The sequence below is a fragment of the Gouania willdenowi genome, chromosome 3 (genome assembly GCF_900634775.1).
Source record: "Gouania willdenowi chromosome 3, fGouWil2.1, whole genome shotgun sequence".
Classification (NCBI taxonomy): Eukaryota; Metazoa; Chordata; class Actinopteri; order Blenniiformes; family Gobiesocidae; genus Gouania; species Gouania willdenowi.
Genome location: NC_041046.1, coordinates 29,965,706 through 29,979,015, shown reverse-complemented (window position 1 = coordinate 29,979,015; position 13,310 = coordinate 29,965,706). Strand labels below are relative to the sequence as shown.

Sequence of the window (13,310 nt, the reverse complement as noted above, 5' to 3'; positions counted from 1 at the left end):
AACAGATGCAATGACATACTTAGTCAAAGGAAGCTCTTCAATCACAGGTTGCATCTGTTATTTGGGGAAATTTTATTTTGTGCTCTGTTGTGTAGGGAGGTTGGGAGTTCGATCCCAATCTAGACCTGTCTATATGTCAAAGTGTCCTTGAGCAAGGCACTGAACCCTAAGTGGCTCCCAGTGGTTGATTAGCACCTTGCATGGCAGCTCAGTCCCATTGGTGTGTGAATGGGTGAATGAGCTTTGGGACTACCTCAGTGGTTATAAAGCGCTAAATAAATCAAGTCTATTTACCATTTATTACAAACTAATATCTGAACATTGATAACCAGTGCTTTTGTGCAAATCTGATAAAGTAGACATCTTGTAGGATTCAGCATCCTCCTTTAAATAATAGTAAGGGGTGGTATACATAAAGCTATTGTAAAGCAGACGGCCTTGGCTACACGACTCTGAGTATCAACCCCGCCTGGTTGCCTCCCCTATTGATAGGAAAAGCTGTACCTGGCCTGGCCTCAGTAAAGGATCCGCCCTATGAAAGCCTTGCTCTCAGGGCAAGAGCAGCAGAGGATGGAAGCAGGTGAAATGTAGCCCAACAGGTCTGATGGGAATGCAGTGGGCCAGTGTCAGTGTCAGCCATTAAGAGAGAGCGAGAACGACAGAGAGAGAGCGAGGGAGGCAACTGTCAGTCAGGTGCCGTCAGTGGCAGTCTGCTACTGGCAGGACAATGACCGCCTTGTTTTTGTGTTGAAGAGTGTGAAAGGATTTCACTTTGTCAATTCTTTGTCTGAGGGAGAAACTTTCTGGTCTTTCTGGTATCTCAACAACAACACCACCTCCACCACCAACCAACCAACACCAATATCACCAACACCAGTAGGAGACTTGACAGAAGAGTGGAATTTCCCTCCTCTTCCCAGGCTGGAGTCGGTGGCAGATGGTCGATGTGAGAGTCTGAGCAGAACTCAGGAAGGAGAGTGAGAGGAAGAGGGTGGGTGGAGGGCCAGACTACGAGAGAGAGAGAGAGAGAGAGAGAGAGAGAGAGAGAGAGAGGAAGACAGGCAGGGAGAGGACAGAAAGAGGAGACATGCTGCGCTACGGTTCAGGACGAAATGTGTCCACCATCACCACCACTACAGAGGACACCTCAGAGACTTTGAGCCCGGTAAGAAGTGTGAGAGAAGTCAACACTCTGACCCTCTTTCTGTCTGTTCTGTCAACAGACCACTGCGCCTTCCTCCTCTTTCACTCTCCAGACTCTTGTTTCTCTGCTTGTGTCAGACAATTTTCTCCTGATCAGCTGGGATGTTCTGTTCCTGGATTTCACACTTTCTGGCTTCATGTTTGTTAAATATTGTGTTCATTTACACAAGTGTGTAATAGGAGATGAGTGTGCAGGTGGCCGGTGTGTCATGTTTTATTTGAGTATAGCTCTCAAGTAAAAATTGCCCTTTGTACCAAACCTGTTTTTAATTCATTCCCATGGTCATCTACTGTACATGGCACTGTACCTGGTAAACATGGAGCTCTTACTGGCTCCAATTGTTAATGCTTTAGATATACATATATAGATATTATTGTTGGTACAGGATCAAACACACTTTGTGCTGAGTCTGTTACTGTTATCACAGGTTTTCCTCTTTTGCTTTGTTTATTCCTGATTTTCCACAGTTTATTTTTCATTTAGGCCTTTGAGTTTTCTTGTGATCACTGATTCACCCTTTGTCTGTTTTTTAGAGGAGAACCAGACGCTTGAGGTTAACACTGCATGCAGGTGAAAATGACAAAAATGAAACGACAAACTCTGACACGGTAAGTCACATCTCTGTCGTACACAAATACAGATACAGCCACCATACTGTATCTCTCATTTTTAACGTTTCTTTAAATGAGGTCAAATGAGGGGATTATTGTCACCAGTCTCCCAAAAAAGAGATAATGTGTGAAAAAACAACAACACTACCTCCTAAGACAAGGGCCTGAAAGTAAAAATGAAGGAGCCACTAAGGTTTTATTTGATTTTTATCATCTGGTCCAGTTATATAATCATGACTGGCATGTGTGTAATAATTGTGCGCACACACAGCTGGTTCAAATTGCCTTCAAAGCCTGGGTCCACTGCTTTTGTGGAGCGACTTTGTAAACCTTAAAGCGTCTTAAAATCTTCATCTTACCTGAAACCCAGTCAGCTCAGTCATGTGTGGAAAGAACAAACACACCTCATGGTATCATCATTTGCTTGTTAAGGTGAAGTTTATAATGTGAACGTGTGAAATAGGATGAAGGTGTAGCTGCAGGCTGTGTGAGTGTTTGCTGTAGGTGGATCAGCACTGGTCTGTGTTTGTGTTCAGACACGGGTCCAGAGGCTGAAGCCTCAGGGCGAGTCAGACCCAACACACTCTTTATTCTTCACTTAGAGTGTCGGCTCAAAGGAGATAGTTGGTCCTCTACTGACTGGAACGGAGAGGTGGCATGTTTTAAGTGAACTTTGGTCAGGACAATATTGCTGGTGTTGTTACTACTCTCTACTGATAGCAAGCTAAATAATCTCTGATTGTACTTCCTCTTTGGGAGGCACTGGGATTATTGGAGTTGATGACAGAGGACAGTGTGAGCAGGAGTGAACACACATTAGATAACACACACACACACACACACACTGTGCTGATGTGTACTTAAGTGCCTGTTTAATAAGAATTTATAACTGTGAGTTTAATACAAAGCAGACATGGAATAACAGAAAAGAGTTTGTTTATCATCATCTAGTTTTTCAGCGTGCAGGTCGGTTTCACAGCTGTGTGTTGAACAACAAAGCTGCAGTTTAATTTTCTCCTAACTTTAAGCATGTTCATACACAACGTTTTGCCTGTTTTCTCATCCTTTTTCCCATTAACTTGTAAATGTCGAGCGTATAGACCCAAAGCCTTGCCGTGTTTCCGTCTCTGTGTTGAGAGACTGGTGTGTTTTTCAGGGTGTATCCCACATTACACTCAAAATAGGAATTACAATAGTCTCCTGCATCTCCATCAGCCCTGATTGCATAAGACGTTCTAGAAGATAGGTGACGAAATATGATAACACTGATCTAAAGCTCAATACTTACCCCACAGGCCGAAAGAAACAAACTTGTTTTGTAGCTTTGTCATCACGCTACTGTAAAATCCCAAAAAACGTGTTAGCTGACATATTAGAGATCACCTTGTAGATGCTTTTATTTTGTGTCAGGACAATTTGAAGCAAAGTAACTCTCACCTTCTTTAGTCCTTGTCTGCACATGATGTGATCCCTGCTGAATGGATTAACCCACTTCTCTCTTGTTGTTGTTCCACAATACCTGAAACCACTTGGATTTAATGACCCGCTTCTGTTGCATCGTATGGTTCTGGTTTAGTGTTCTTTAGAAAGCATTGCACTGCAGTCGCTCTATCTTTGATCTGAGATGTAATCTTAATGAAAGTTTAAACGCAGGTCATTCTGAAGTGTGTTAAAGGAGAAATATGAGGAAGAAAGAACAAAAAATAATGTGTTTTGTGAGATGTCTGGACAGATACGCGTCAGGAGAAATGCTGGTTAAAAGGTTCTTTGGCATTAAATGAGTGTGGGTGAGCGTTTCTGAATCCTGCTGTGACTATAGAGATATGGCACACGTTTATCTGTCCTAATGCAGCTTGAATGGGATTCAGTGTAAACGTTCAGCATGAGTGCATCTTCCTTGAGAGTTTAATGTTTGTTAGAAAAATAATGTGAATCAATTTTGTTCTTCCTTAGTTTACAAGTCATATGTTTGTCATGTGTTGTGAGAAACTATCAGATGTTTGACTGACTGTTACTCTGGGAAAGTCATTTTAATTATGTAATTCAGGTATAGAGCGATGTTTGTTCTTCTTCCAACATGCACATGCACATAAACGCAGAGCACTCAGGGTCACACATCAGCTGCACTCTTGTTAAAGCTTTGTCTCTGCAGATGGCTATTCCTATCCACCCATTAGCAGGCCTTGACCATTTCTCAGCAGCATGTCCTCTGTAGATTGAGGGGTGCAGAAATGTGAAGCACGGCTCTGTTCTTCAGACAACACAGACGCCTTTGTTCCTGCTCGTTGTCGATCTTATCACTGTGAGATGTTTAGGAGAGTGACGCCTCTCTGACTCGTGGGTCCAAGCTGAACATTTGTTTTGAAAAAAGTTTGAAACTAACTGAGGAAAAATAAATAAAAGAAGCCCTCATTCTTTAAATGAAGATCAAAGCTTTGTGGGTTTGGCTCGACTTTAATTTAAACCTTCACACAAAACATTTCAGTGCTAAAACGAAATTAGATACAAATATGTGAGGGAAACCTGATATTTATCTGAGCACAATTTATCTGTTCAAAGATTTGTATACCTGCACTGTTGATTATTAGCAACCACACAATGACAATCTTGTGTGCATTATTTAACAGTGAAATCACAAGGAACAAATTGATGATTTGTGGCTAGTTTTGAAGAAAAAACAAACAGAAATGTCAAGATCAGCCGCTTGAACACTTGATGTTTCCCTCTGCAGACTGAGAGAGACAAAAATGTCAGTGGGACGTGGAAGAAGAAGAACGGGCTCATCCAAAGAGAAAGACCAGCTGGCAGAGAGTCGCCCCAGCAGGTATAGCATCTGCCACACAGCAAATACTACTGCCACCACTTCACCGTGTGCCACAGAGGGCCTTCATGTAAAACACATCTCTACGCCCGCACTCCACAGCTCCCATCAATAATGTATTCCTCAGACATTCTGCATGAGCAAATGCTCGCAGGCGACTGTAACAAACTCCAATTCTCACGTGTATCGCCTTCAACAGGAAGCAGATTTGCATTTATCATGTGACAGAAAGTAACAGCAAATAACATATGACAAACAATGTGTGTCATATCACTGCAGGTTCAAAACAGTGTTACAGCAAAATCAGAAAAATGACAGTAAATGAATCTTTTTGGTCAGTTAATAATTATGAATAATTATCAAATTACATAAACTAAAACTACAACTTTTTATTCATTTAGCATTTTTAGCTTTTGGGACAGTTTAAAAAAAAGAAAAAATAATTTGTTTTTTTTCTTGCGTGATCATGAGTACACCTAGGGACTTTGTGATTGAATGTAGAATATCATGAACCAAAATTTTTAATTTTGAGTATTATCTGCAACATTGTGTTGATTTTATTCACTTGCTTCTGAAATATTGAAGTCCTAAATTTACCACTGTAATTTATCCGTGCCCATGACTACAACTGTCATTTTCTGTTTTCTCAATACATTGTTCGAGGTGCCAGGCAGCTCCTGTGTTGCTGTGCATCTGCTTTCGTTTACTGTTGGAAGCACAATAGGCAGAAATGGCAGCAGCTCGTGTACTGGGTTGCAGAAACATGACACCCTCGGTGCACTCTGTTCGTTCCCAACCTCCTGTTTCCAGGGCTCAGCAGCAGCAGGGCTGGAAATACCTGATCAAGTGTACATATGTATCCATCTGCACACAAACACTTGCATTCTATCAGCGAGTTTGCATGTGTGCACACAAGGAGTTACACACACTGAGCATCCAAGTCACCCACAGCAGAGGTCGGCTGCAGAAACCTGACCGCATGCAACCTTGTTTCCCTCAGCAGCACGGGGACATGAGCAATGGGGTGTCAGAGACCCCAGGAACGCTCAATGGGCCCAAAGTGTACGGTGTGGTGCAGAGGACGGCCTCGGACAGACAACAGGAAGTGATGGCCCGAGAGTGGACAGTCAGTCACCTTCAGGATGAGATGAAGTACATCCGGGAGGTGAGTGAGGATGAAAACACCAAGCAGCCAAAGCCCAGTGTTACTGCTCTACAGACTGGTCTGTGGGAATATTAACCCCATGTTTTCTACTTGTGGTGACAGGTGAGAGACTCTCTGGAGAAGGTGAGGGAGCGGATGTATGGGCAATTTGGAGGAATGCAGCAATCCATGCAGAAGCTTTCTCAGGAAATCAGGGTAAAGAGTAAAAATAACACTGAAAATACACAAACAACTCCAACCTTTGGAGCTTCGAAATGATACAGCAGAATACACTGACGACTTTTATTTTCTCCAGTCTGCCAACGCACATCGAAGGAGTCTGGAGTCAGAGGTGAAGATAAGGACAGCAGCCATGGAGAGCTTTGATCAAATGAACAACTCGCTCATAACTGCAAACCTCAGCCTGCAGGTAGCAGCCTCACCTCACTGCATTTGCATGTGTGCTAAAAACTGAATGTTATCGTCTGGAGGTTTCTGTGTGATTGTTTGACCTTTTTGTTTATCCTTTGCAGAAATCTGTTCTGGAGAGCTGTCAGACCAGAGTTGAATCAAGAGACGAGACAAAGTCTTTGAGGAGCACCTTTGAGAAAGCCAAAGAAGAACTTCGAGACAAAGAGCGAGAGCTGGCTGCAGCACAGGCTGAAAACCAAACGTTAAGACTTCAGGTAATCTTAGGCTTACTGGGAAGGATTCTGACTGTGCACATCAACACAAAGGCACACAAATATGACAAATGACTAAATGTTGGATAGAACAATAGGTCTGTCCATTCCTTTGACACACCTTTTTTTTTTAGCAATATACGTTATAGAATATGTTGACAGATACATACAGAGATACTCTGACTGTGTTCGCACTGTAGGCTTTAACCCCTTAAGCTCCAGCTACTTTTCTACGAAAATCCCGTACCCATAACAAAAAACGTTTTTCTAAGCTTCAACATGACCTACATGGCTAATTTTTGTTCAGATTGAAGAAGGGCCATAATGGTTTCAGATGATGTACATTTTTGGAAATACATGATAGAAATCTCTAGTCTGCCCGCAAACAAAAATAATTGAGATTTACATCAAATATGAAGCCAATTCTCAGTAGCGAAAGCTACAAAAGCAGAAATAATTTAACTAATGTATGGATATCAATTGCAGCAAGTTTGGTGATAATAATAAACAATAGGCCAAAGATACACATGTATTTATAGAAAAAAGTTCAGGCGTAAGCACCCTTGCAGTGTAAAAATCACTGCAGCAGATGAACCTACATCTAAGGAGACATTGCCTTCTGTGAAAGCTGTTGGAATAGAATAGATTTATTTATTTATTTTACATTAAGAGAGTAAAGATACGTACTACTAACCTATCATATCACTGCAGTACAGGAACCCATCAGCTGCATCTGCATCATCTGCTCTAATAATAATAATGCATCAATTTTATATAGCGCTTTATCATAGACACTCAAAGACGCTTTACAGAGTTAAGGCATTATTCTTTCACTCCACACTTAGTGGTGGCAAACTACTGTTGTAGCCACAGCTGCCCTGGGGCAGACTGACAGATTTTCTGTTGTCTGTTGTCAATATCACCTAATGAGCTTTATTATTTGCTGTGGTATGGATTTACCAGATGGAGTCTTCAAGGGAAGCCAGCACGCAGGCGCTGCAGGAGCTCTCTGCAAAGCTACAGAAGGAGTATGAGGAAAAGCTTCAGGAGGAACAGTGGAAACACAGGGAGGAGATTGAAAACCTGCAGGTCGGCATAATTTCACCTCTACTCATGACATCCATCGTTTAGTTTTGTCAGAGAAAAACTCTCACACTTCCTGTTTTGACAACTGATGGTTGTGTGGTAATCACTTTACAAGTATGGTTGTTCGCACAGCAACAACTTGATGAGTACATCAGAAGACTGGAAGAAGCAGAGAGCAACATCAAGATTGCTGAGGCCAAGATAGCTGAGAGGGACCAGAGAATCATCGAGGTGGAACGTCTCCTGGACTGCATGGGAAAGGTAGGCCAGACTTTAACTCATGATCCTTGAACCAATCAGGTGATCTCTTCACTGCTCAAATCAGCACGTGGAATGTATTTGGCTGCACGCAAGCATTTTTTTCTTAAACTTCTTAAAAACACAAACAAAGGAAGAGCGTAAGGTTTTAAGTAAGAACCGGCTAAGTTATTCAGTAAAACCTTAATGATACTGCAGCACTTAGTATCTATCAAAAGTTGTCCAAAGAAGGAAAAGCAGTGATCCGGCAATTCTGTGGCTCACTGATGCAGTAGAGAAACGAAAGCTGGTCGATCCAACAAACGAGATAAGCTGAAGTACAGTTGGCTTAAGAGTTCATGCTCATTCTGACAAAAAATAGGCATTAGAGAATATATAGTTTACATCTAACTTTATCTGTATCCTTCTTCATTTGATGATCTTCAGTTCGAATTAGTTTGTTTCAGTCTAACAAAAAATATTCAAATGTTAATCACAATTTAAATATATATAACAAGACTGAAACAAAAATGCTATTAAGTCCAGAATAAATCACAACATTCAAGTAACCTTTTTCAATAATATACACAAAAGAAATGCAAGCATTCAACAAGTACATTCGAGTTTCCTTTTTTAAAATAATGCAAAAATAAAAATACACACATGTACTTTCTTTTATATACAACATTTAACAAAGAGCGCGTTTTTATTTCCCAGAACAAATTATGATTGTATCATCTGCAAACAATTTGAAGAGGTTTGATACATCACAAAGATCATTAATACAAAATTGTAAATAATTTAGGACCAATCACAGGACCCTGTGGTATTCCACAGACTATATTTTTAAATCTAGATATTGTATTTTTTAGTTGAACACATTGTTGCCTATTTTCTAGATGGCTCTTAATCAAAGACAGAGCTGGCCCTCGAATGCCATACTTATCTTTGTGAAAGTTAGTATGAATGTATTGTGTGTTTACATAATAATTCTTTCCCTGTGATATATATGAAATTTATTTATAATAATTTTATTTAACAAAAATGAATAGTCCAACTTTATTCCAGCTTTATGATCAACATATTTCAAACAGAATCTCATGGATTTGTGTTTTTTTTTTTCTTTCTTGAAATGAAATTACAGACTCAGATGCCAAGGCATCACCGAATGATTTGCAATGTGTTTCTCCGCAGGAAAAAGGTCATCTTCAAACAAAACTGCAGGAGCTCGAACAGCAGCTACGCTTGTTGGAGCTCACAGACACGACAGATAAAAGTGTAGCAAAAAGGTACTTAACAGTCAAATATCAAATACTGAAATAATCTTTAACTGACATTCAATGTTCCATTAGTGTTTGAAAGATTCTATGGGATACAAATAAACAAGAACGTACAATCTTTGAATCATGATATTATGCTCAAACTGCTTTTCTCAATATAAAAATACTTACATGGATATCATAAATTGCTACACAGTTAAAAATGTTGAGTTGTTGGACTTAACGTTGTTTTTAGGTCCAAAGAGCTGCAGAGTGAAGTGGTGGACCTCCGAGAAAGGATCAAACACCTGAATGACATGGTTTTCTGTCAGCAAAGGAAAGTCAAAGGAATGATCGAGGAGGTGAGGAGACTTTGTTCACTTGTCGCTAGGTTACATCACATCCCATGGATTAAGCTCCCCTGCTCCATGTTTATGTAAAAGGAGTGGCTGATACACTAGTAAACATTCCAACATTTCCATTCCTAGCATAAATAAAGGCAGTACCCTCCAGGTACAAATTAAACCAGTGTAGATAGGAGTGTCCGACTGGAATTTTATTACACAATTCCCCCAAGATGGCAGGGGCGTGTCTGCTTCCTCTGATCACGTCACTGGTTCCATCGCCACCTCACTTTCACTCAACTGGTAAAGATATATATTATCGTAATTTATTCTTGACAGCATTTTTAGCATTTTGCAAGTTTGCGATTTAAATATTTGTGTAAAATAAATACTCCATAATGTCAATAGCTGGCGTGGCAAACAAAAATGGAAACGATCACGTACAGTAGCTACCAATATATAAATTTTTAGGGGCATCAGTTAATATTGAATCAACCCAATCCACCCACTAATCCAGTCCAATGACTATTCCAGTTTATACAAAAGCAGGTTACACCCAAGACAGGTCACTACTTAATCACAGGCCTTACACACACACGCACACGCGCACACGCACACGCACACACACACGCACACGCACACCCACACGCACACGCACACGCACACACACACAATTTAAAATAAGTCATTAACCTGACAAAAGTGTTTGATCATTGAAGAAAACTGAAATATTTTGCTATTCATAAAAAAGTTGCCTCACTGGAGTTTGAAGCCACAATTTCTTCATTAAATTAAATTATTAAATTGAGTTCAATGCCTTTATTGTCGTTATACAAAGTATAACAAGATTGTGAGCTTCCTATTTACAGTGCATAACATGTTAAAGAATACAAACATTACCGTTAGTAAAAAAAAAAAGTGCAAGTTCTACATTAACAATATAGGGATAAAAAAGATAAATATTTAGAAATATGAAGAAGACTTTACTGTGGAGCAAAAATATAAAACCAAGCAACACTTGTCCCCCCAAAATGTAGATTAGTAAAATACAATGTGACATTTTTTACTTTAGTTTGTTTCATATTATGCTTTCCTTTTTGCTGCTTACCTGTAAAACTATGTCATTTAAAAAGCTGACTAAAGGACAGTTTTTCTGATTGAGAAACTTATTTCTCGTCTTTGTAAAGGTTGAAGCTCTGCGAGCTCAAGTTGCCCAGAAGGACATGTTTATCTCTGAGCTTCTGGACAGAATTGCGATCGTGGAGTGCGAGGTAAGACATGCGACTGAGTGTTCACTCTGCGCATGGTGTGCTTGTCTCTGCACGGTGGTTTATGACTTGTTGGGTTAAACTTGCTCCTGTTACCCTGCACTTTTAGTGGCGTGTTGTTTGTGTGTGTGCTTGGATCTCTCACACCACTATTCCATGTAAAGTGGCTGCAGTCCTTTGCATGTGGCTGAGATGACAGTGTTGTTTCCTCTTTTCCTCTTCCTAGAATAATGAGTTAGAAGACAAGCTGAAGTATTCTATGTCCATACAGAATAGGCCACCAGAGGGTTTGGAAACCAGGGAGATAGGAGTAGGCTGCGATCTACTCCCCAGGTGGGTGGTGATGCTTTCAGTGCTGTCTGCTTAAATGTGGTGCCTCATTTTGAAATGATGTCTCTCACTGTGATGATATTTGACTGTATACGCCAGCAGAAGTGAAGCAGAGAGACTCAATGTTGACCATGTTCAGAGCGAAACAACTCATCTCCATTCTCTGCAACTCCCACCCCCTCCATCACCAGTGATGTCTTCCTCATCCCTACAGCCTTCATCATCCACTCATTCCTCTTTGCCTGCACAACCATCACCATTCACACAAGATCCTCCCCATTCTGAGTTTTCATCTATCACTCAACAGTCGCCACCCTCTTCTCTAACAGAATATTCCTTCTCACAGTATCTAACCCTGCCCACCCAGCCAAGAACATTCAAGACTAATAACCCTCCACCCAGCAGGCTGCAGTCCAGTTTACTGAGGTACAGCCCTGTGCAGTACAGCCGTTACCTGGAGTCCAACCCGTCTGTTCCACCAAGTGGAGGTTTCTCCTCCAGCCAGTCCTCTGAGTCGGAACCTTCCGGGAGTGTGTCCGGCGTAGACGAGGTGGACTCAACATCGGACACAATGTCAAGTCAACAGGAGTCCTATTCAACCACATCAACTTCCCGATCGCAATCAAGAGGGCCTCAGGTTTACACGCCCTTCATGAAGCTCATGGAGATCACAGCAAACATAAACATAGAGTGATTTGTAAAGTGTACACTTTAAAACTTTGGTAAATTCACAGGCAGACAAAAAGAATCGAGGCTCTCAGAGTGAAAGTGAAACAAGAAAGACTCTAAAATCAAATACTTCTGTATAACACACACACAAACAGTAACAACAGGCCAGTATGAGCACAGAGGCCACCGAGGGACACAACCATATTAGTATGGTTTTGGCTGAGTTTAAGTTTTGTAATATATGTGCTCACTTTTGGATTGACTTTCCAACCTGTCAACAAACTAGAAATGTCAATGCGGGTCCTGTCCTACACTAGGCCAGGTATGTTCCCTGTCTCAGTGCTAGTGGCATCAAGTCCTTTAAAGACTTTATTGTAAAAAAATAAATGCTCCTTTTATTTTGGAGCAATTCGAGCAAAAAGGTCGCATTACCAAAAACAACAATAAAGATACCAGAAGATGAACACAGAGGAAGAGTAAAGTGGCTAGTTCTCTTTGCTCTAAAATGATTCTAATGGTTTTGGAAGGTTGTATATAATCCTATATACAGTTACTGTATGTCAGATTGATATACTGTAGGTGTTTATTATACAAGAACTGTACCTTTGTTTACAGTCAAAGTAGCCTGATAAAGAAGCTATGATGGTGAAATTGTATATGAAGGCTTGTACAGTTGTCCTGTTGACTCTCCTAGCGTTTTATACTGGCTCTGTACATTATAATGGATATTATTTTGTTATTGTAACATCATGTACATAATATTTATTACCTTGAGTTGTGCCTTTCTAAACAACCCTTTGCCCGATCCTGGTGATGGAAGTGAACCTTTGTAGCTTACAGCAGGGCTAATACAAGGATATAAGATGTGGAACTCCTTTAAGAAACAAACTTTATTGATGAGGTGACTGCCATTTCTGAGCCACAGGCACAAGTATTATCCAGTCTGCACTGTCACAACTGTGTGTGAGGACGCTCCATTACGTGCCTTCTCTTCGTCACATATCATGGGCACAAGGCGAGCATTTGGATAATAAAGACTGTAACACACCGACCACCTTATTTCTTCTGATTTCTGGTTTATTAGTGTTACACTAGAAAATAATAATACATATAAATAAGCTTATTATACACCAGAAAGGCTTTTTCCTGTTTCGTTTGGCATTTTGTTCTATCATTTATTAACAATTCTCTTTAAAGAGGGATAAAGTATCATATGATTGTAAGCGGCCAAGTTAGTTTCTCTACAAACCCGCTGGTTTTTATTTACCACTATTCCAGCTTTACACATACACCGTCGTTATGTTTTAAGAAAAGAAAAAAAACAAGATAAAAAAAACAAGTGAAGCCTTAACAATGCACAGCAGCAGCAGCTGTATAAGTCCTGAAATGTGAGGGGGGTGAAGAGGAAGCAGCTGAAAGCTCCTGGTTAATGTTTGGGTCATTGTGTGTTGAGCTCAGGGAGAAACGTTTTGCAACTGAGACTGAAAAACATCCGGACAGGAAATGCAGCCGTGGAAAATCTAAGGCTTTGTGAACAGGTCAGGACTGACAGAAAACGAATTCTTTTTTTGCAGATTAAATACATTCTAATATTTTAATAAATAAGGTTGTGAGTAACATGTATTTTTTGTGTGATGTTTTGGCATTTTACTGT

General features: G+C 40.4%; 1 protein-coding gene across 3 annotated transcripts; it reads left to right on the top strand.

Moving 5' to 3' along the window:
- The first annotated feature begins 282 nt into the window (after nucleotides 1-282).
- Nucleotides 283-13,273, top strand: myzap (myocardial zonula adherens protein). 3 transcript variants are annotated; one of them, XM_028436510.1, is made up of 14 exons: nucleotides 283-1,165; nucleotides 1,738-1,812; nucleotides 4,547-4,639; nucleotides 5,637-5,801; nucleotides 5,904-5,996; nucleotides 6,097-6,210; nucleotides 6,314-6,466; nucleotides 7,427-7,552; nucleotides 7,682-7,810; nucleotides 8,981-9,075; nucleotides 9,302-9,407; nucleotides 10,577-10,660; nucleotides 10,929-10,990; nucleotides 11,090-13,273. In XM_028436510.1, exons 1-14 carry the CDS (start codon nucleotides 1,088-1,090, stop codon nucleotides 11,679-11,681), a joined length of 1,965 nt encoding a protein of 654 aa, XP_028292311.1. In that variant the 5' UTR covers nucleotides 283-1,087; the 3' UTR covers nucleotides 11,682-13,273. The 3 variants fall into 3 exon arrangements, with proteins under 3 accessions (XP_028292311.1, XP_028292293.1, XP_028292303.1); XM_028436492.1 differs by having other exon boundaries at nucleotides 289-1,165; nucleotides 10,884-10,990; XM_028436502.1 differs by having other exon boundaries at nucleotides 290-1,165; nucleotides 5,640-5,801; nucleotides 10,884-10,990.
- Nucleotides 13,274-13,310: the final 37 nt, after the last annotated feature.

Coding starts and splice junctions, on each gene's coding strand:
- myzap (XM_028436492.1), top strand. CDS start 1,088: ATGCTGCGCTACGGTTCAGGACGAAATGTGTCCACCATCACCACCACT. Junction 4,640..5,636: donor GCAGAGAGTCGCCCCAGCAG/GTATAGCATCTG, acceptor TGTTTCCCTCAG/CAGCACGGGGACATGAGCAA. Junction 9,408..10,576: donor TCAAAGGAATGATCGAGGAG/GTGAGGAGACTT, acceptor GTCTTTGTAAAG/GTTGAAGCTCTGCGAGCTCA.